The sequence below is a fragment of the Micropterus dolomieu genome, linkage group LG05 (assembly GCF_021292245.1).
Source record: "Micropterus dolomieu isolate WLL.071019.BEF.003 ecotype Adirondacks linkage group LG05, ASM2129224v1, whole genome shotgun sequence".
Taxonomy (NCBI): Eukaryota; Metazoa; Chordata; class Actinopteri; order Centrarchiformes; family Centrarchidae; genus Micropterus; species Micropterus dolomieu.
Window position 1 is genome coordinate 19,098,955 of NC_060154.1, and position 20,587 is coordinate 19,119,541.

At 39.9% G+C, this 20,587-nt stretch overlaps 1 protein-coding gene across 2 annotated transcripts in view; it reads left to right on the forward strand.

The window, feature by feature from the left end:
* Positions 1 to 20,587, forward strand: part of LOC123971487 (guanine nucleotide-binding protein G(q) subunit alpha) — a 51,525-nt gene that overhangs the window by 16,824 nt on the left and 14,114 nt on the right. For both annotated transcript variants that reach the window (XM_046050351.1, XM_046050349.1), the window contains exons 2-3: positions 16,670 to 16,854; positions 17,869 to 18,023. In XM_046050351.1, the coding sequence (XP_045906307.1) occupies positions 16,670 to 16,854; positions 17,869 to 18,023 (340 nt within the window). The remainder of the gene's footprint in view (positions 1 to 16,669; positions 16,855 to 17,868; positions 18,024 to 20,587) is intronic.

The following is a 20,587-nucleotide window of genomic DNA, read 5'->3' on the forward strand; positions in this document are numbered from 1 at the left end:
TCCAGTATACCACTGCATTTACAAGAGCACAAAACAGTAGCTGATGGTAATAATGCAGCCCTCTTTTACATAGGGAATCCAGCATATTGCCAGGTTTAATTATCTAGTTATGCTAGTAGATTTCAGTCATGGCTCTTGTCTTTGTGGAACTGTGTTAAATGTGTTCCAGTGGGACATTAAGGATCTTTAAATGCTCAGCAATGCTTGTGCAAGAACGGTATCTAGCTGGCATGGTGCGTGTGTAGTAGGAATTAGGGATGAAATGATGAACGGTAAACCAACGGTAAACCATGGTAAAATTCCCGACGGTCATTATTACCGTACACATTTAGTTACCATGATAACCGGGTACGGTTAACTGCGCTATTATAATCTCATGGCAAACACTGTCTAGCGTCTCCGAGAAGCAGGCGCGCATGCGCAGAATGCAACGTGGGTTTGTTTGGGTCAATGACAACACGGCGGAAGACAACGCCGTGTTGTCATTTTGTCAATTTTTCAGTCACTCTGAAGTCCGGTCGTATTTTAGTTTCTATGAGAGCGCTGAGGGAAACTTGATTGAAGAAAATAACCTCACAGTGAACGCAGGGTGAGTTAGCTTTGGTTTGTCTCTCTGACTTGCTAACAGCGTGTAAACTGAAGCTCTCAGTGTTGCTGCGCTTGTAAACACGCTACACGTTGTTTTGTTGCTGTGTGCGTCGCGTGTCGGCAGAGTCTATTCGTCCACTGCACATGAGAACACGTTACGCTGTTCAGTCAACCAACCAGCATACCTAGAAACGATACAGACTCCTCTGTATTTATGTCAGTTTTGGGGCTCATTGCAGTTACTATCACTGTCTTCTAAAGACTTATTTGTTTTCATGTAATTGTCCACAGGGTCATTACATTACCTATATAATATAAAATCTTGATAATGCACACTTAGATTATTTTATGTTTAATTAAGGTATTTGCTGTTTTATTTTTTATGTAAACAAAATGGCAATTGTATTTGTAGTTTTCAATATAAAACTTGTTGAAATGGTTTCAGTGTGTATATCAGTACATTTTAATATATTTTCGCACATTTTTACAATACCGTGATAATACTGATAATCGTGATAATTTTGGTCACTATAATCGTGATATGAAATTTTCATACCGTTTCATCCCTAGTAGGGATGGATGTCGGCAGTGTGGAAGCATTTTAAAGTGTCTGAGAATGACGCTGTTTGCAGACACTGTTCTGCTAAATTGTCTCCTAGCACATCCACTCCATCTGTGGCTGACTTCTTAGAAAAGAACCGCTTTCAGTGTTTCTGTCACTCGTTTCAGAGAAGACAGTTGACCCTTCGCTAAGCCCCGCCCCCCTTAGTCTGACAAACTGTCGGCGCTGCCACTGTCTTATTACTGCACTCCCCGGAGAACTATTTACTGCGATAGGCCAGCTGTGTATTCGGGCGTGGCTTAGCGAAGGGTCAGTTAAGCTAGCCGCACCTACATTTGGAGTGCACACATATTTAAGCCTTTATGGTAACTGAAACAGACCAGAGCGAGCTGACAGGCAGGTTAAGCCTAGTTCACACTACACATTTTTAGCCCGATTTTGCCGCTCGGTGACCGTCAGGCTGTGATCGGGGGTAAATCAGCGGTCGAGCCGCAGTTGCCAGTCGTTATGTGTGAACTACACAACGACGAATCAAAACGACTCCCAGAAACATTTCTGACACATCGCCGACGTCTGCCAGATATCTAGCATGCCAAATATCTGGAAGAGTTGGCCAACTCGACATCCACATCCATCCAATGAGTGCAGGCAGTTGCCATGGTAGTGACTTGTCAATCACAAGGTAGTCCCACCCAAAAGCATATGCTGCATTATCGTCTATTTCCCCCAAGATAGGACCATAATTTTCTCAATGAACATCATGCTGTGTTGAAGACTTGAAACTAGCGACTGAGACTCATTAGGAAAGTGTTTATTGAGGTAATAATTCAGCTGAGAAGTAGCAACATTTTACCATTATTTCTAATGGAACCGGACTTCTTTTTGCAACCAGCAGACTCGCCCCCTGCACACTTTCAGACCCAGAGGTTGCCTCTTGATCGCGATTAGACAAGTAACATTTGACAACCACTCGTCACATAACTACAAATCTGGATAGGACAACGGTGCGCGCCGTGAGCTGCAAAGCAACTGCACGATGTTGAGTTTATAAATTATTTTTATTAAATAGTACTAATGCTTTTGATCTGGCCAGTGAGTTGCTAGTTCAACTGTCCCAACGTTACTTTTTACTGGCCATCGGGCCACCGTTATTGTCGAGCCCTGGAAAGTATAAAACATAATACATGTGTACATTAAAAGTGAATGGACACATGTAATTTACTTTACCGGACCCTCCTGGGCCTCGGACCCACCCACCATAGTCTCTCCAAATCCTGGGAAACACTGAGTAAAAAGCCCATTTTGACTATTTAATTTATGCAGTGGTAAAAAAGAAAAAGGCAAAAATGTGACTGTACTTGTTCGGTATTCTGCAAATTTTTTCATTATCTTCGGCTTCAGCCAAGAATTTCGGTGTATCCCTAGTTTGCAGTTCACATTCATACCAAGGAATATTGTAATGTTTTTCATGGTTTATCTGGAATATGGTCGCAACTGTGACTGTAGCATAGAGCCTAAGTGAATGTGTGGCATACATATCCCTGCACTGTATCATCCATCCCAACCATTTACGTATGCAGTCCTAAGCTCCTGTGCCTCCTAGATGAAAAATTAAGTTTCACAGTGTGGTACGAAGGCAAGATAGGTAGGTGTTCGTAGTTCTGCACTGTTTGTTTGGCGACTCTGTTGGTTGAGCAAACTGATGTTGACACACCCAGAGTTTCAACAGTTCTGTGGCAGTCGGGCCTGTGAATGAATTCCCAGTGCTTCTCATGTCACCGCCTGTCTGGGTGGTTATTACTGATATGTGTGGCCCAACTAAAACCATCTCATGTTTCTTAATGTCTTAATTTATGTCTGATGTCTATGGCAGAGATTTGCGACTCTAAGAAGATGTCTATTATAGTGCATAACTTGTGCATGTACATGCCATTGTCAAGACTGCCCAAACCGAGACAAAGTCAAGACCAAGACCAGTTCCCCACATTACATGACACAATAAAATGTGGAACGAGATCATAGGTACTTCTCAAATTGATCTGAAAGATCCACATTCCTATTAAAGCACCCACATACAAACACTAAGAGCTGAAATCAATGTAAGCATCGCCATCGCCTGGAGGGGTGACAGTCGTTAATGGTAACGACTCGACTTGACTCTATTCGACTCGGTTTGGTCGTGCTCTGTTTTCCATTGCAGATAGTACCCAGAGATGGTACCCCTCAATGTAGCTGGTCGTCATAGCGACGCCACACACAACTGCTGCGACGTAATGTTCATTGCGACACACACACCATCGATCCACACAGCTTTCTCTTTATTTAAGTTAAAACGTTTCAACATTCTTCAGAATGTAAAGACAGATAAGCGGTATGAAAACCTTCCAGCTGTGTTTTTCTCTGCCGTTGTTGCTGCAGCGGTCTGTGTGACGGTGGGAGTAGAGGGCTCTGTGAGCGGGCGGCTGGCCGGCCTCAAACGCTCCTCCCGCGGGTTGGCGCAGGCTTTCCCCGCAGCCACTTGCGGAGCTCCTCAACTCCGACAATATTCAAGCACATTTTTGTTCCGCCATCACTTCTCGTAAAACTGTCAATATTCGAAATATACAGAGCAGATTTCTCACCTCAAAACTTCTCAGAAGTGGATTTAGTGATGAAATTCCACACGAAAACTGTAAAATATAAAACTTTCTGTTGCTGGCGATGATGATGATGCAGGGAATAGTGAATATTCTGTCTTACCAATCAACAATCTGTGGTGTTTTCACATTACATTTTAGTATCCCTCAGCTCGCTTGGAACCTCACGGAGGTGAGGTGATACGAAAAAAACTACCTGGAAGCAGGTACAGGTACAACATTTCTGCAATGGAAAACCAAACAAAGGCGAGTCGAGCCAAAGGGCCTCCGCTCAGACTAGCTCGGTTTGAGGGCGTGCCTGACCCCGCTAGCCGCTTGGCAAGCTTTATGACGCGTTTTCATTGTGACGTCAAAAAGCATAATACCAGCTCTTTAAATTAGCAAAATGACACAATCGCCTTCAACCAAATGGCATCATAATATGACGGCAGACATTCAAAGCTACATTCTAAAGCTCAATACAAGATGGAAAAAATGGCATTCGTACAGCCCTGCTAAGTATGCTAATTGCATCTTAGACAGAACAATGTAGGTGACTCAGCTTTTATGTAGTTTTTTTAATAATAAATATGTAGAGTGTCCCACACTTCCGCTTTCGCCCCATGGGAACTTATTTCGGAAAAATATGTAGTAGTCAAAAGCGTGAGACAACTTATATTCTAATCCCTTTTGAACTGTGCCCTGAATTACACACATGATGTTCGTTTTGTCCATCAAGAAAGTCGCAGTTTGTCGTAAAGTAACATTTGGTTTTGTGTGAAAACCATTCAATGAACTACATGTCTCGTCTTGCACAATACACGTCACCAACATGTTATGCTAGCTAATGTTCATTGCTTGGTTGCTACTAGCTAGATAACTTAGCTATGTTCAAACATATGTTTAATTCAAAATTCAATCTGTATCAAAACATTTGTTTCTCGCCACTGACTACCGTACATATTTTTTATCTATGTTGGTCCACTGGAAGGGGAGGGACTTAGGGTCTCCGTACTGTATACCCTGCTAAAATGTCAGGAAGGTATGAAAAAACGGATGCAGCCCAAGCATTGTATGTTTACACTCTTGCAGTGGACAAGTTCCCAGCTAAGTCTTGGAAGAAGCAAGGGAAGTTAAAAATGGATCACAATTAGTTGAGGGATTGCAAACTGTGAAACCTCCAGTTGGAAATACTGCCGTTCCAGTATAACACATGTTTTGATTAAATGAACCAAAATAAGTAAAAGGATGAAATTAACATAAGTCTAAGAGTAGAGATCCTGTGCTTTCTGCCCTCCCCTCTCTGTTTCCGTCTCATTCTTTCTCTCAGCATATATCCAGATGTACTTTTACAGTGCATTTGAAACATACAGACACATTTCAAACATCGCACAGGCGAAACTCAGGTCCTCATCCCTCCCACCACCGTCACTCAGAGTGTCTTTGAAGTGAGTGAAAAGATGAAGATGTAGCTGTAAATGTTATGACGAGGGCGGTTAGTCGAATGAGTGGGCTGGCCTGACTGGTGTTTAGTTGGTGCCTGGTGCCCACTGGATTGGTTTTGAACTTAGGGGTGGATGTGTTAAAATTTTAAAGTCAATTTAAGTTTTTTTTCTTTTCTCAAAAATGAGGACATTGGCCAAAGGTATGTACCAGAGCTCTGGTGTGTTATTCTGCTCCTGTAACTCACATGCTGCAAAATATTGTAAACAAGCAACAAATTTCTCAGCTTGAGAAATTAACAGCTATAAAGGAGAGAGGCCTGCAAGACAATAATAATAATAAAGCATTTATGATCACTTTTTTAGTGTTGTTGCATTGGATTTCATTAGGATATAGCAAGGCATTCACAAATGGAACAAAATTACTGAGCAGCTTACAGTGTAATGCACTACAGGAAACTCCTGACAGTATAATACAGTATATTACAGCAGCAGCCTTAATTTCAAGGCTGTTGTATTTGAAAGTAGTATATTGTAAAGATGTTACTTGTATGACATCCACCCACTTTATTTAAGTGGTGACACTAAAACTGTTGTTTTGCCTTTGTGGTATTTTCAAGAATCCAGGGGAGGGGTTTCATCTCATGACAGGGAACAGTGGTATGGGAAAAGAATATAAAAAACAATTTTTATCTCTCCCTCACACAAACACAGACACCCTCTTCTCAAGCATGCAGAAGTTATTGTATCCAGAGCAGCTGTGAACTGTAGCGTTCAAGTATTATAGTGGCACTGCCTGTCAGCCAGCCTGTCCATGCAGATACTGTTTTTAGTCTGCAGAGGCTGAGTCAGTCAGTCACACTTTCGATGATGTAGTTTCAGAAACTAAGTATCCCAGGAATATAAAAGTTCCTTAAGTGCATTTGTATTTCTACCACATCTCAAGAACCATAAAGATTAGGCAAATTAGACACAGTGGATTAATCAATGACTTTATGTAGTGTTTTGTAACTCACTGTTATGAAAATGTGATGTTTAAATTAAGCCACGGAAAGGATTCTTGAAAATACTACAAAGACGAAACACCTTTTAAGCAAGAACCTGCTGAATTTTTTTTTTCCACCCTATTTTTCTGCTTGTGTAATTACATTGAATTAAACAAATCAAACTGACAGGTAGGGCTTGACAATAAAACAATAATTATCGCAATATAATTTTTTTTCAATAACAATACAACAAATGTTAAATAAATATTTGACTTTATTCACTTGAATTATACACAAATTAGGACTTTTTTTTAAAATATTTATTTTGTGGGGGAAAAGGGACCGAAAAAGCTTTTACTTAATTTGACTCGTGCATATTTGTTGACAAAGATTTTATCATAATCATGTTCTAGCTCAGATTTGTGAAGTTATCCACTGTTTAGCATCTAGAGTTTAAACCACAATTAACCATCAGGTTTCTTCAACTTCCACTCAGGAGCAAAAATCAGCATTTAAACTCAAAAGAAATAACGATTTGATACTTATCGTGATAATTATCAAAAGATATGAAAATCTTTATCATGATAAAAATTTTGGCCATATCGTCCAGCCCTACTGACGGGTGACAAGTTAAGGGAAAAAGCTTAATGAATGAGCGGAGAAACATAAATAATACTTACATATACTGTAGGTACTCAAGGAGAAACTGAATGGTTTGAGTAGGAAAATGATGTGAATCACATGTCGTGGCCTTTGCAGTCACGTCATCTCAACCAATTTGAACACTCTTGGGAGATTTTTGACTCATGTGCTAGACCGCGCCAACAAAATAAAAAATGTGGGAATTTGTTTGGGAAAAATTGTGTTCAGATATAGTTCCAGATACTTGGAGAGTCTACACAGAGGAGCATTGAAGCTGTTCGTTGTTGAGCTTGTCACTGAACCAAGATGCTTTCTGTTTAATTCAGCATTTGTATGTTTCTGTTCCCTTTTCACCAACACTTTTTTTAAGTCATTCAGTCAAGTCACAATCAAATAAAAAAATATTAACCGCCAAATGAATTTATAGTAATAAAGGTAAAGGTACTCATTAAGCAGAATGCCCTCTGTCAGTGTTATATTTTATAATGTGTTTTTATTATTTCAGTTTCATTACAACCTAAGACACAGCTGGTCAAGGTGGAGCCATTTTTAACTACTTTAGACGGTATGACCGTACATCATATAAGGTCATTTTATAAGCTGATTGTAGGTTTAGTGTGTAAGATCTTAATCTGCAAATTAACTAGTAACTACAGCTGTCATAGAAAGTCAGTGGAATGAATAGTACAATGTGTTCCCTTGAAATATTGTGGGTTAGAAGTATACCATAACAAAAAATGGAAATAAGTAAAGTACAAGTACGTCAAAATTGTACTTAAGTACAGTAAATGTCTTTTGTTACATTCCACTTCATAATATTGATATTTTGCTTGCTTGCTTTCTGAATAAATGCAACAAACAAGTTGTGAAACTTTGTCGAATCACTATGCTCAGAATGCCAAGGTTAGCCAAGGAACCGAGGAACTGAACCCAGAATTATGCTCCTATTATGCAGGTTAAGTTACTAAAATCTTCCTGGAGAACTCCCTCTGGGTGAAAAGACGGCAGGGCTGCGAATAAAGACTATTTTCATTGTCGATGAAACTCTCAATTATTTTCTTGATTTTAATCGATTAGTTGTTTGGTACATAAAATGGTGGAAAATGTCGATCGGCGTTTCCCAAAGCCCACAATGACGTCCTCAAATCTTGTTTTGTCCACAGCCCAAATAAATTCAGGGTACTGTCACAGAGTAAAGAAACCACACAGTTTTTACCTTTAAGAAGCTGGAATCAGAATTTGGATTAATTGCTTATCAAAATAGTTGGCGCTTAATTTAATGGTTGACAAAAAAATAAGTTAACTGTTGCTGCTCTAGTAGAAAATCATTCAGCTCCTGTACAGTCAGACAGGCCATTACCAAGCTTGTACCCAACACGGAGCTGAAGTGGACATAGCTTCCTGTTTGATGTGCTTGGGGAAGTTTTAAGGAATAATTTACCTAGAGTGCCCTTCTCTTCCACTCTGTCACACTTTTCACCCCCTCCCTTTGCCGCTTGTCTCCTTGAATCTCTTTTGTTCTTTCCCTTTCAATGTGGATGCCAAACTCTGCCTAAAGTTATTGCTCATCATGTAAACCATTTCTGAAATGTCTGTCGTGGCCTCCAGCTGGCCCGACCCAATGAAATGGATCCGTTTCAACTATTTTTCCCTGTTCTTTGTGAGTTAATGGTTATTGAGAACCGGAATGATTAATACCCTGGTCGTTGCACGATGCGGACAGGGTGACCTGGTTCTGCCTCAGTTAATGGTCACGGCTGTGTGCTTATTGGGCTTCTCTTCATCCTGCCCTCTCAGGCTTTGCTGTGTTGGGGATTTCAAAATTGCTCAATTGTCTCCGGTAAGTCTGTACGGGTCTCTACACCCAAATTTTTTGAAGCTTCTAATGTATAAGCTTTGCATATAAAAAGTTGTGGATTTTGTACAACATGACTTTTGGCTACTTTTAATATATTTGGTTTTATTTGTATTTATCACACCACCACAACTTTATATTATATCGCTGGTTGGTTTTAGAGCTGCAAGTAAAGATTTTTTTTTAATCATTGATTATTATAATTGTTATGCCTATAAAAGGTCACACGACAGAAAAATTCTCCATCACAATATTCGAAAGCCCAAGCTGACACGCTCAAATGTCTTCCTTGAGCAACAGCCATAAACCCAAAGCAGCAAAAATGTTGACAGATGAGAAGCTGCATCTGGGAATATTTAGCTTTTTTTGCTTGAAAAATTATTTGAAACAATTAATTGACTATGAAGGTTGCAAATATTTTTCTGTTAATCAACCAATCATTTCACCTATAGTAGTTTTAATAATGATATGTGATGATATGGGAGCACCTTTTATTTTTTATTAACAGACTTTAAATGGAGACATGGTGTACAATGTTGACTTAATTCAGTATTACATAACTATTTTTTTTACTTTGGAGAAACCTTTTAGAAACCTAAAAATGTGCGTCAGTGTTAGACATTAGATAGTAGTTTGTGTTTTTACTCCACACCACATCTTCAGGGTTTTTTTTGTTTTTCATGGATATCTTGGAGCAGCAGAGGGGCTGCTTTGAACTCTTTATTTCCCAACTTTATGGAAATGCAATACTAGACTTGTTTAAAGCGGAAATGACCTTTTAAGTAAGCTGTACAGTCGTTTGTTTTTAGTTTGTACATAATTATTAAGATATTGTACTGTGCATTTCTAGTGAAGATGATTGTGGAATATTTAAATTTTGCCTACATACAGTACATGTCATACACAAAACGTATAAGGGTGTACTCAAATACCTAGTTTTTAGATAGATGTACCTGATAAATTGGCAAGTGTGTGTATATAAATCTATATAATCATGTAAAATGCTTTTATTTTAGGTTTTTAGTTGGACTGAACGATTTTTTTAAAATCGAAATTGCGATTTGAAAGACCGTGATTAGCTAATTGTGAAGACTGCGATTAAATTGTAGGTTAATTATACTGCACATCTGACACTTTTTAAATAGTCATGCAGTTACAAATTCATTCGGTTGTCTTCCTTGTGTGACAGATCTGCTCGCCAATCACAAGCTCCATGCCCCTCCTTTTACGGTCCTACTCCCCAATCAGAGCGGGCACAGGGCGTGTACATTTTACAACAACAAACGACACTAGTGGAAAACGTAGGCTGTGGCGCCAGCCGAACTAACACAGGCAGCGGCTGTGCCACGGTTTTGTCTGGCATCAACTCACACTGAAGTGTTTCAGCAGCAGAACGTTTAGCCTACATGTTGTTAACGTGTTGTTAATTTGTCATTTTGTGTACTTCAACTCCAGATAACAGCTCTCTGTGAGCCCGTTTCGTTCTCTACAGGCTAACGTTACATATCCACACGGAGCATTTCAGAATAAGAGCGTTTTGCCTGTCTGATTTTGCTGACTTGTTCAGATTTTGCTGACTTGTTCAGTTGTCCTTGATTTGTGTGCTTCTGCCATGGTTACGTAGGTTACGTAGTTAAATTTCTTTTTTTTTTGTCTGTTTTAACTGTGGTTATTGTTGTTGTACGATCGGGAGTCTGCAAAGGGTGTTTCATTTTGAAAATCGACTGGATTCTAAATGCCGTTCTGTGTCAGACTTCCTGCCTGGTTCATCTGCTCTGTGCTGCCTGACGTGGGTTCTGTCAAAAATAGATTGGCAGTGAATATTGTACTTTAGCAAAACTTCAATTAAAAAAAATCACAAATCGAATTGTAATCACAATATCTGGCAGAAAAATCGCAATCCCCCCCCCCCCCCCCCCCCCCCCCAAATTGTTCAGCCCTAGTTTTTAGTACTTTTTATGGAAGCAAATAAGGGCCATAAGGATTGTAATATTATAAGCAACTGAATACCTAACTAATTTAATCACTACTGAACATGTTATATATTGTTCCCATGAAACAGAAACCGGAGTGCTATTTGCCTCCGTATTTGTACGTGTTTCCTGTTGAAACACAAACCTAAGGAGGGACTTGTCACAAATATTGATTGACGTTTGCAGTAGCCGGTAGCGCTGAATGTGCATTACGTCCGCACCCCGTCATGCAGACTCTGTGCAGACTGGTTCCAGCTCCTGCCGAGTGAGCACGGCAGCTGGGACCAAACATATCTTCCAAGACCAACAGAGGCCAGTTTGACGAGAAGGTATACATACTACCGAGGTGGGGTTTTTTTTGCCGGGTTTGGCTCTTGGAACCCCGGGCCAGATCCAGTTAATAGGATCACTAGCAGCCCGGCTAACTTAATGTTAACCGAGCTAACTAGCTACAGATGCAAACAGATACAGTTAGTAGCATCGGTTTAGCAAAAGGTAAAGATATCTGTCCATCCTGAAGCTCTGTAAATCACCTCGGTATTGTATTCCCTGTTGGTCTTTGAGGCTGTTTGGTCCTGTTCAGGCTGCGTTCACTGGGAGGCTGCTGAATGCAGTTTCATTGCCTGCTCGTCGGCTCCGGCGCCCATTCCAGTGCAGCTACCCGCCATCACTCCCTGCTGGGTCCCCCGCCCCTGGCCTGAAAATCTCCATGGCTCGTGTAATATTAGAAGTGTAACGGTAAACAGTAACACTCCCCCAGTGCTCCAAGCTCCCAGTCCAGGCAGAGCCGGCTAATATGACAGCTAACTGAGCTAACTAACAACAGCTAGTAGAAGTTAGCTTTTATTTTAGCAACAAGTAAAGCTATCTGTTAGTCAGCGAACTTCATAAATCAGAGATGAGGCAGGGCAGCCGGGGGAGATCAGAGGGAGAACCAGAAAATATTGTTCTCCATCAAAGATGATCCAGTTTCACCAAAATCAGAAACACTACACTCCAGTGGTGTCATATAAATCAGAAAGCTTTTCATTGGACGCTAAATTAATAAACATCAACATTTTGAAATTGTTTTTCAGAAACTGTCAAACAAAAAAAAAAATTCAAGAATACCTACAAAATGTTTTGTTTTTTTATCATTGTTGGGCCATATGCTGGTGTAGAAATGGCTCATTCTAAGGTAATAAAATCATAATGGTTCATTATGTAAGGTCTTTATACGCCACTACATTGTTATGTATAGTGCTTGTTTGTGTATTTTGTATGTACCTGAGATGAGAAAAAGATGCTTATAAGAATCAAATCTATATGTCCGGTATTTGCTTTCCTAACTTTTTAATTCCCATAGAGAACTGGCTGACGACGTTTTGGGAAATGCTAAAGTTGCACGTTTGACTGGTCTCTGTGGAGATGTACTGAAGCCTATCAGCTGGTGTTTTCTGCCTTGTATTTATGAGTCCCGCACAGGCGTTACCATGGGAACTAGCATTACCCCTCAGGAGCAGCTCCAGTGGATGTACAGTAGCTTTTCCGTGAGAAATGCTTCTGCTGGGTTTTCCAGTTAGGCAGGAGAACAATGGGATCTGTTGAATTAAGCTGATCATGCCTGCAAGACATGCCCCTCTCCTCTCGGTGTGTGTGTGTGTGTGTGTGTGTGTGTGTTTGGAAAATTCGAATATACATGAATAAACACCCACACTCAGTTAACCAACAAAGCTGATATCTCTCCCCTGTCCTTTCCCTTCATTTCTCTGCTCGTCTGTTTTAAATTTGCCTCTAAATACCCTCACTATTTTTCTTTTCTTACTCCCTCTCATCCCAAATAACACCCCCTCCCTCTGTTCAGCTCTTTAGTCAATGAGAAAGTGAACTCTCTAGTGCTGTGTCTTGACAATTGCTATTTATGTACTCTGTCTGAAGGGGAAACTCCGATGTTTCCTGACCTGCTTTCCACAGTGAAAATCTGGATAGACTGCAGGCAGCACTCGGGGCACTCCCTCGCTGTAAACTCAACTGTGCTCCTCAGTCAGCAACAGTCAAAGTGGACTCTCGGCATCCTTTGAAGACATTTCAGATTTGCCTCGGGAATACCAGCTGTACTTTATAACACAAAGCACATTGCATTATCTTATCAGCCACTATAGTTCTGCTTAGACAATGTGGCTACAAACATTATCAGTGTCAATGGTGTTTTTTCTTTTACAGATTGTTATTGCTGATTTGCGATGTGCCCTTCAAATAAATAGTGTGACATCCATTCTTTGGCCACGCTTTTGGTCGTTCTAATACTTGAGCCCAGAAATATCTTATACAACTGGATGGATTGTCACGATTAAAAAATTCACATTACTTGATTTTGATAATTGTCACGAATCGTGACAATTATTTCATTATCAGAAATAATGATTTGACATTTATCGTGATTCACGATAATATTTCTTTCAAGCTGAATGGCAGATTTTTGCTCCTGAGTGAAAGCTGAGAAGGAGAAGAAACCTGATGGTTAATTGTTGTTTTAAACTGTTCTTTATGGTCAGACCACGACAAACACTTGCCAAATAGTCGAATCACTTAATAGATCTGAGGTAGAACACTCAAAACAATTTGATAGAATCTTTTTTTTTATTTTATTTTTTTTAACAAACATGAATGAGTAAAATTACGTGTAAACTTTTTTCAGTCTCTTTTCCTCAACAAAATAAATATATTTATAGAAAAATTAAGTGGTGATTTGTTCGTGATTCAAATTAATTAAAACAAACATGAACGAACATTTGTTATAATGTTATTGAGAAAAATTATATTGCGATAATTATCATTGTTTGGTTGCACAGAACTATATTTTCCCCTGACTTCTCCTCTAGCATCACCACGAGCTTGATATGTGTGGCTTTGAGTGAAATGACTCAGCAACTCAGCTATTTTAATTTGTCCAATACATTTTGTTTTCGATTAAATACCTGCAAAACATTCCTAAGAGCCTGAGCTGGACTTTGTTTGGCGCTAATTAGCAAGTGTTAGCAAGCTAACATGCTAAACTAAGATTGTCAACGTGGTAAACATTATGCCTGCTAAATATCTATCTATATATACAAATACTACAAAAACCTGCTAGCATGACTATAGATTATTAGTCCTGTTTCACCTGCAAATGATGAGCTTCAGTACTGGGCTGAAGCGACCAGGATTGTATTTCTGCAGTGATTGTGTCTTGGGCTCTCAGTGCCGCTGTAACACCAAAATCTGTGACCTATCAGATTCTGTGACCAAAACCCAAACAACGATGTTTTCCTAACCATAACCAAGTACTTTTAGTACCTAAACCCAACCAAACTGTAGCCGCTTCACATCGTCAACAAAGCCTCTGGTGCTTAACTTCCCATTTGGGTCACAGAATCTGATAGGTCACACATTTTGGTGTCACAGCTGCATCGTGATTGTAAAACCCCCACCGTCACATTATACCACCCAGTGAAAGCAGGTTTTCATGACCATAGACATTCTTATTGTTTTTAAGTATGCTTTGCACCTGCCTGGGAATTCTCTTCTCCCCACACTCTGACAACTTGACACACACCTACACATCAGGTAAACACCCCGGCTTGCGCCGCCTCTCTCTCCGCCCACTGCTCCATTTTCTCCATCAGCAGTATGTTTTATAAAGTCGCTTATAAGACTGAGAACTCGTCTTTTTTCTGTATATTTCCACCCGCGAACCCTTTATCATGGCAGCAGGTGAGCCGCACGTCTGCTTATTAATGACGCAACCTATCAAACAACTGAAACCAACATCTGCACCCCGTGTGTTCACCGCTGCTTTACCTGGTCCGTGCTTAAAATATACACCGCGACTTGTAACGTAAGTTAATAGTCTACCGTATTTTTTACTGAGTGAGTCTGTGCGAGAACACATGCACATAAGACGACTGCTGTCCCCCCGCGTGCGTGCGCACGATGATATCGTCTATCCCAATGTTTCATTGTAGACATCGGCCAACCTTAGTAGACACGGTGTAAGATCAAATTAACGCTGTGAGGACAGTCACAGCTATGCGGACACAGAAAGTCATGAGCACTTTTGTATAAATGGCCTGATCATTTGCATGAAATATGTTCAAAAATGACACTGAATTTTCAGACTGCACTCTTTTGGCCTCCTTTGGGAGCAATATATTGATGCTCTGCTAAATATTTTTTCAGGAGTGGAAAAAAGAAGCACAAGCAGGCCATTTTTACCTCACTTGGCATTTATAGCTATGCTGTCTTGTGCAACTGTCCATTAAAAAATAGCAAACATCACAGGTTACAGCTTGTCCTATGTAAATTAAATATGCTCTGTTTTTTGTGACTTTTCAAACAACAAGCTTTCAGCAATTTGAGTTAATTCAATTAATCCATAATGAAAATAATTGTCAGTTGCAGCACTGGTTGCAATCAATAGAACAAAAACAAGAGTGAAAGGTAGATACCAGAGAGTATACATGTAGCTGAAACTACAGTGACTCAGACTTGAATGTTGGGAGAAGTGAGGTGGAGAGATGAGTGGTGGAGTGCTCGGGCAAAGTTGTAGAGGAAGAAAATAGACTGTGGAATGGGGGTGGAAGAGAGGAGGATTGCTCTGCAGAGAGAGCTGCTTAGTGAAACTAGAGGTTGAGTTTGGGTTAGACCACTACCTGCCTTGTCTTTTGAATGTTCCTCTTTGCTTGATGACCACAGTATACAAACTTCTGAGGCTTTCATATTGACTCTGGCGTCTCGTAAGCCTAGAGTGGTAGTTTGCTCACTTAATATGTCCATATAAAGAATAGAACCTGCAGTGGAAGCTGAAGAGAAGTTGGTGTTTCTGTGTGAGAGGGATTTGAGATGTTCTGTGTGTTTTTTATCTCTGCATGTGCAAGCAGGTTTCCTTCTCTCTGACTAGGTTACACTTTCTGTGTGTTTCTGATTGTGTGTGCATGGCCGCTGCGATACAAAATTGGAGGAGTGAACTCTGTTTACCCAGCTCTTTGTTGAGCTGAGGTGAGCCATGCAGCCCTCATGTGGTTACTCTGGGCTGCTCCACTTACTCAGACAGTCCGTTGACTATGTGGTAACCACTGCCAAAGAACAATGATTACACTGCATCGTTACATTGCACATCTCAGGACACTAGAACCAAGATGACCAGAGGCAATGGCTTGACCATAATTGGACCCAGAAACATCTGTCCATATATATTTTAGACTTTGTTTAAATTCTTATCTAGAGTCATACAGCAATTAGTAACTTAAGGATACATTGATGCATTTTTTTTGCCTCGTGTTTCAAAACACAGATAGGAAGATTTTACTCTTTTTATGGAATAAAAAGGTCTTTTAACAAAAAGGTCTTAAGGGAACTAGGAGCTGACACCAAGTGGAAAAATGACCAGTTCAGCTAAACATCCTGTATTGGTAAAACACTGAGTTTGCATTGAGGTCTGGACCCATGCCTGGGGACATGATAGTGCAGATTCCTCCACAGCCATATGTATCAGCGTCAGGGTGTATTTGGGCAGACAAGGTCAGGCAGTTGTAAAGACCTGCCTGTGTTGCTGCAGAAATATGAGTTATACTGAAAGGCTACAATTTTACCAAGTTAGTTATGCTTTGTTGACTCTGTTGAGAACAGTTTGGCATCCACAGGTCTTTTTTTACTTTATGTTTTTGTTTTTTTTGCTCTTTCAGATTACATTATTGTGAAGGACCTACTACATGATACTGTCAATTGTACTTTTAATTAAACTTGTTAGACAAGGGTGGCTGGATTACAGCTTGTCTTTGGGTATTGTGGGTTTGAAGCATTTTTCAAACAATTGTTTTCTAGTTTAGTTTTCAGCACTGTAGGATACTATAACTTTCTATTTTGTTCCTGGGGCATGTCAAGGGTGGGAAGAAAACTGTCGTACCTTTTACACCTTTTCCATGTATCCATTTATGACCCTTGTTCAGTTGTCGGCTAACCTCCTGTCTCTTCTTGTCTTCCTCTCAGGTACTGGAGAGAGCGGCAAGAGCACCTTTATCAAGCAGATGAGAATAATCCATGGGTCAGGCTACACAGATGAAGATAAGAAGGGCTTCACCAAACTGGTCTACCAGAACATCTTCACTTCAATGCAGGCCATGATCCGTGCAACTGAGAACCTCAAGATCCCGTTCAAATATGAACAGAACAAGGTGTGTATCATCAGGTGTCGGGGTGAAAATATTGTGTGATGTGTTAATGAGATAATGAATCAAGACTTCATAAATAGTTCTAGACTAAATTATTGAAGCAGTTAAAGACCCTGAAAACTTATTTTCTCAAACTATAATAATGCTTCTCGCTATAAGTAGTGTGATCCTATAAGAATATACCATTTGCTGCAGAAGTTAGAACAGTTTTGTTTTTTTCACGAGATTTATTTATTTATTTTTAATTATCTCCGATATTCTCGCTGGTTTGGTGGGCGGAGTTGCCGGTTTGTTGGTTGGTCACTGTCAGTCAAATCTGATTAAAACACACCTACACAGTCCTAATAGAGCATATTTTTGACTGTTTTTGTCTTTTTTACTGTTAAACGAGATAAATGAGTAATATGTATGCAGGTAACATTTTGAAGAAATTTAAGATGCAACCTAATTAGCTAACATGATTTAAAGGGGAACCCAGGTCGTTGGAAGTACTATTGCATATTTGAATAATGTTGTATAAAGCATTCTGTGGCTCCAGTGTCGGTTGGGGCTGAAGACTACAAGTTTAAAATGGAAATTAAAGGTGACGGTGATGGAGTTAGAATGAGGTGATGGTACCAGACTTCTGTAGGTCGCTCCTCATCCCTGCTTGAGCCTTTAAGGCTACATTAGCCGCTACTAGCATAACTCACTTGAATTTCCGACCAAACTGTCGTTGGTGGAGTTGCATTGTGGGTAATGTAGGCAGCATATTTTGACAAGGAAGAAGAATGCCTGGAATAAAAAAGACGAAATCGATTTGATCCGGGTGTTTTGTTGTTTTTCTGTTGTGCCATTATTATGAGTTTGATAGTTGGAGTATCGGCATGGTACTCTTTAAATTCATTTACTCAAGATAAAGTCATCTACCCTTAACTGAACTAGAGTCCAAAAACTAGTTTCATGAGTCAAAGTCATGAATTTACATGTTCTTGTTGTTAAAAGAGTGCTTTTTTGCTTTGTTTTTTGTTCTCCTAGAATAATGCCCAAGTTGTGCGTGAGGTGGATGTGGAGAAGATTTCATCATTCGATCAGCCGTACATCGGTGCGATAAAGATGCTGTGGGCTGACCCTGGCATCCAGGAGGCCTATGATCGCAGGAGAGAGTACCAGCTCTCCGACTCAACCAAATAGTATGTCTGCAGTCTATTAATATACTAGAAAGAGTGATGATTTATTTTATGTATAGAAGTGGAGAAGCAGTATCCCCGGGCAACTGTGACCTCCAAGATATCTAATGCAATGTGATGAAACGAGTAAATAACAGTTATTCAGTCCATGAGTAATAAAGTGCACAGATGCATTAAAGGTTCAGTGTGTAATATTTAGGAGGATCTATTGACAGAAATACTAAATAAAATCCATTACTATGTTTTCAGTGGTATATAAAGACCTTACATAATGAACTGTTGTGTTTTTATTACCTTAGAATGAGCCATTTCTATCTAGATACACCACGGTTCCCTTTACATAGACGTTGCCATGTTGGGCCGCCATGTTTCTACAGTAGCCTAAAAGGAAAGACTGCTTTACAGAGCATATTTTGTTACTACGTTGAATATGTACAAAGAAGTCGAAGAAGTAACATTAGTAGTAGTCGACTGGTTTATTAGAAGTTAGAAAATAAGAGAAATTTGGACAATAGAGCCCCACACGTATGATTTAGCACAAAGCTGTCAGAGCGAGTCGGCCACCATAGCTTCTCCTGCGTGTTTTGAAAGGGTGGGGTGAGCGGTGACTGGTGCTTTCCAGGGGTGTCGGGAAAAATCAGAATCTTTTTTTTCCACCATAAATCTTTGTTGCAAAAAGAGGAATAAAGTGTACACGGGACATAAAGAAGTATACAGACTTTGATTTGTGCAAAATCATGTATACATATTTGCGAACATGTAATTTGCAATATGGTTATAACAGTTAATTTGCTGTCCATGTAGACTGAACTAGATGTCTTGGTGTTGTTTAAATGCTCTGATAATGCTAATCCAACACATCTTTGTAGTAGCGTCCATGCTGATTCCACATTCTGACTTAAGAGCACATGAACACACTGAAGTTGGAAGACAGGGTTTTTCCTGGCTCAGAATGGGCCTTTGGAGGGTGACCACACGTGACAGTAAGCATGATTGATACATGTAAAGAAAAGGCAATGCATCTCCCTAATCTTTCTGCGCCAACATCCGCCGACAGAGATTAGCAGGCAGGTGAGAACGGGGACAGGTGAGCGTCACGTAGTGCCCAAAGAACCTTATATGTAGAGGGCGGCGAAGGTTAGCGGCAGCTTTTGAGAAGTGCCGGTATGCAAGAAAAGTCCCAGTATGCCAAAAGAGTAAAATGTAGTAACGTTACTGCGTACCAATGAGCACCGGTCCACTTCAAGCACTGCACACGGGTGATCCAGTTTGAAGGCTCTGCACTAAAACTTACACACTGAACCTTTAAACACTTGCCAGATGTTAATAGACCTTTTTCTGCAAATTTCTTCCTGTGTTACCATGCACTGGATAGAGAAAGGAAAGGTAGATTGGGAGAGTCAGGGAAAGGGAGTAAATGGTAGCAGGTTTATAAATGACTACTAATAATATCAGGGCTAATTCTAACCTGCATTAATCTATTTCAGACTAACATGGCTCCTTAAAAAGTTGAGCATTGGGGGTAAAATGAAAGCTTATGCATTGATGCATTTGAGCTACTGCTGGTTAGGGATGTCACAACACCAAAAATGTAGTTGTCGGTACCGATACCAGTAAAATTACATGATTCTCGATACCATGGTAAAAAAACAAAAACAATAAATCTCATGTGCTTAAACATACACTCCTTTTAATAAAAACATTTAACCATTACAAAAAACAACTTACAGCTGTGAGAGGATGTCCAGGACAGATGAGACTTGATTTGGGTGGTCACAATCTATATTAATAGGCAGTGATTTGAAATTGTATGTTGAAAAATAAAAAAGTTATTGGTGATTGAAATGGATTGTATTGCACTTTTGAGATGGTCCCTAACGACGTGACAGGCGTGTCGGACAGACATTAAGTTTGTAGCGCTGCAAACTGCATCGTCATCTTTGGTGATTTTCAGGTGATCCAAACTGTGAAAGGTTTGCCTATATTAGCTCTCCAACGTATCCCAAAACCAGTAGAAATTGAGACTTTGACAAGGAGCTGTTAAAGGTAATAACTGTGAAATAACTTCACTTCTTTTCCATACTCAACTCTTTTCTATTCCACGAGTTGAGTCACTGCAGCTTTTCTTGTCGCCATTTTCCACGTATTGGATCTCCAGCTACTTCGGTACCTTGCAAAACCGACATGTTTTCAGAATTTTGGTACCGACTAGGTACCGAAGTATCGGTTCTTGTGACATCCCTACTGCTGGCTATATGTATATTTGTTTGAATGTTTTATAATTCTATGTGTTTTTGACAGAAAGAAATTGTTTGCATTTGTTCTTTGTAGACAGTTGTGCTCATAAATTTGCGTACCCTGGCAGACATTTTGAAATTTTGGCAATGATTTTGAGGATAGTGATCATATGAAGATACCTCTTTTTACACAGTTGTTTGGCTGCTTTTTAAACAATAATAATAACAGAAATAACCCAAATGGCCCTGATCAAAAGTTTAAATACCCTTGAATGTTTGGTGAAAATGTCAATTAAAGGTTTTTTCCCCACACCTGTGACTGTGTAAATT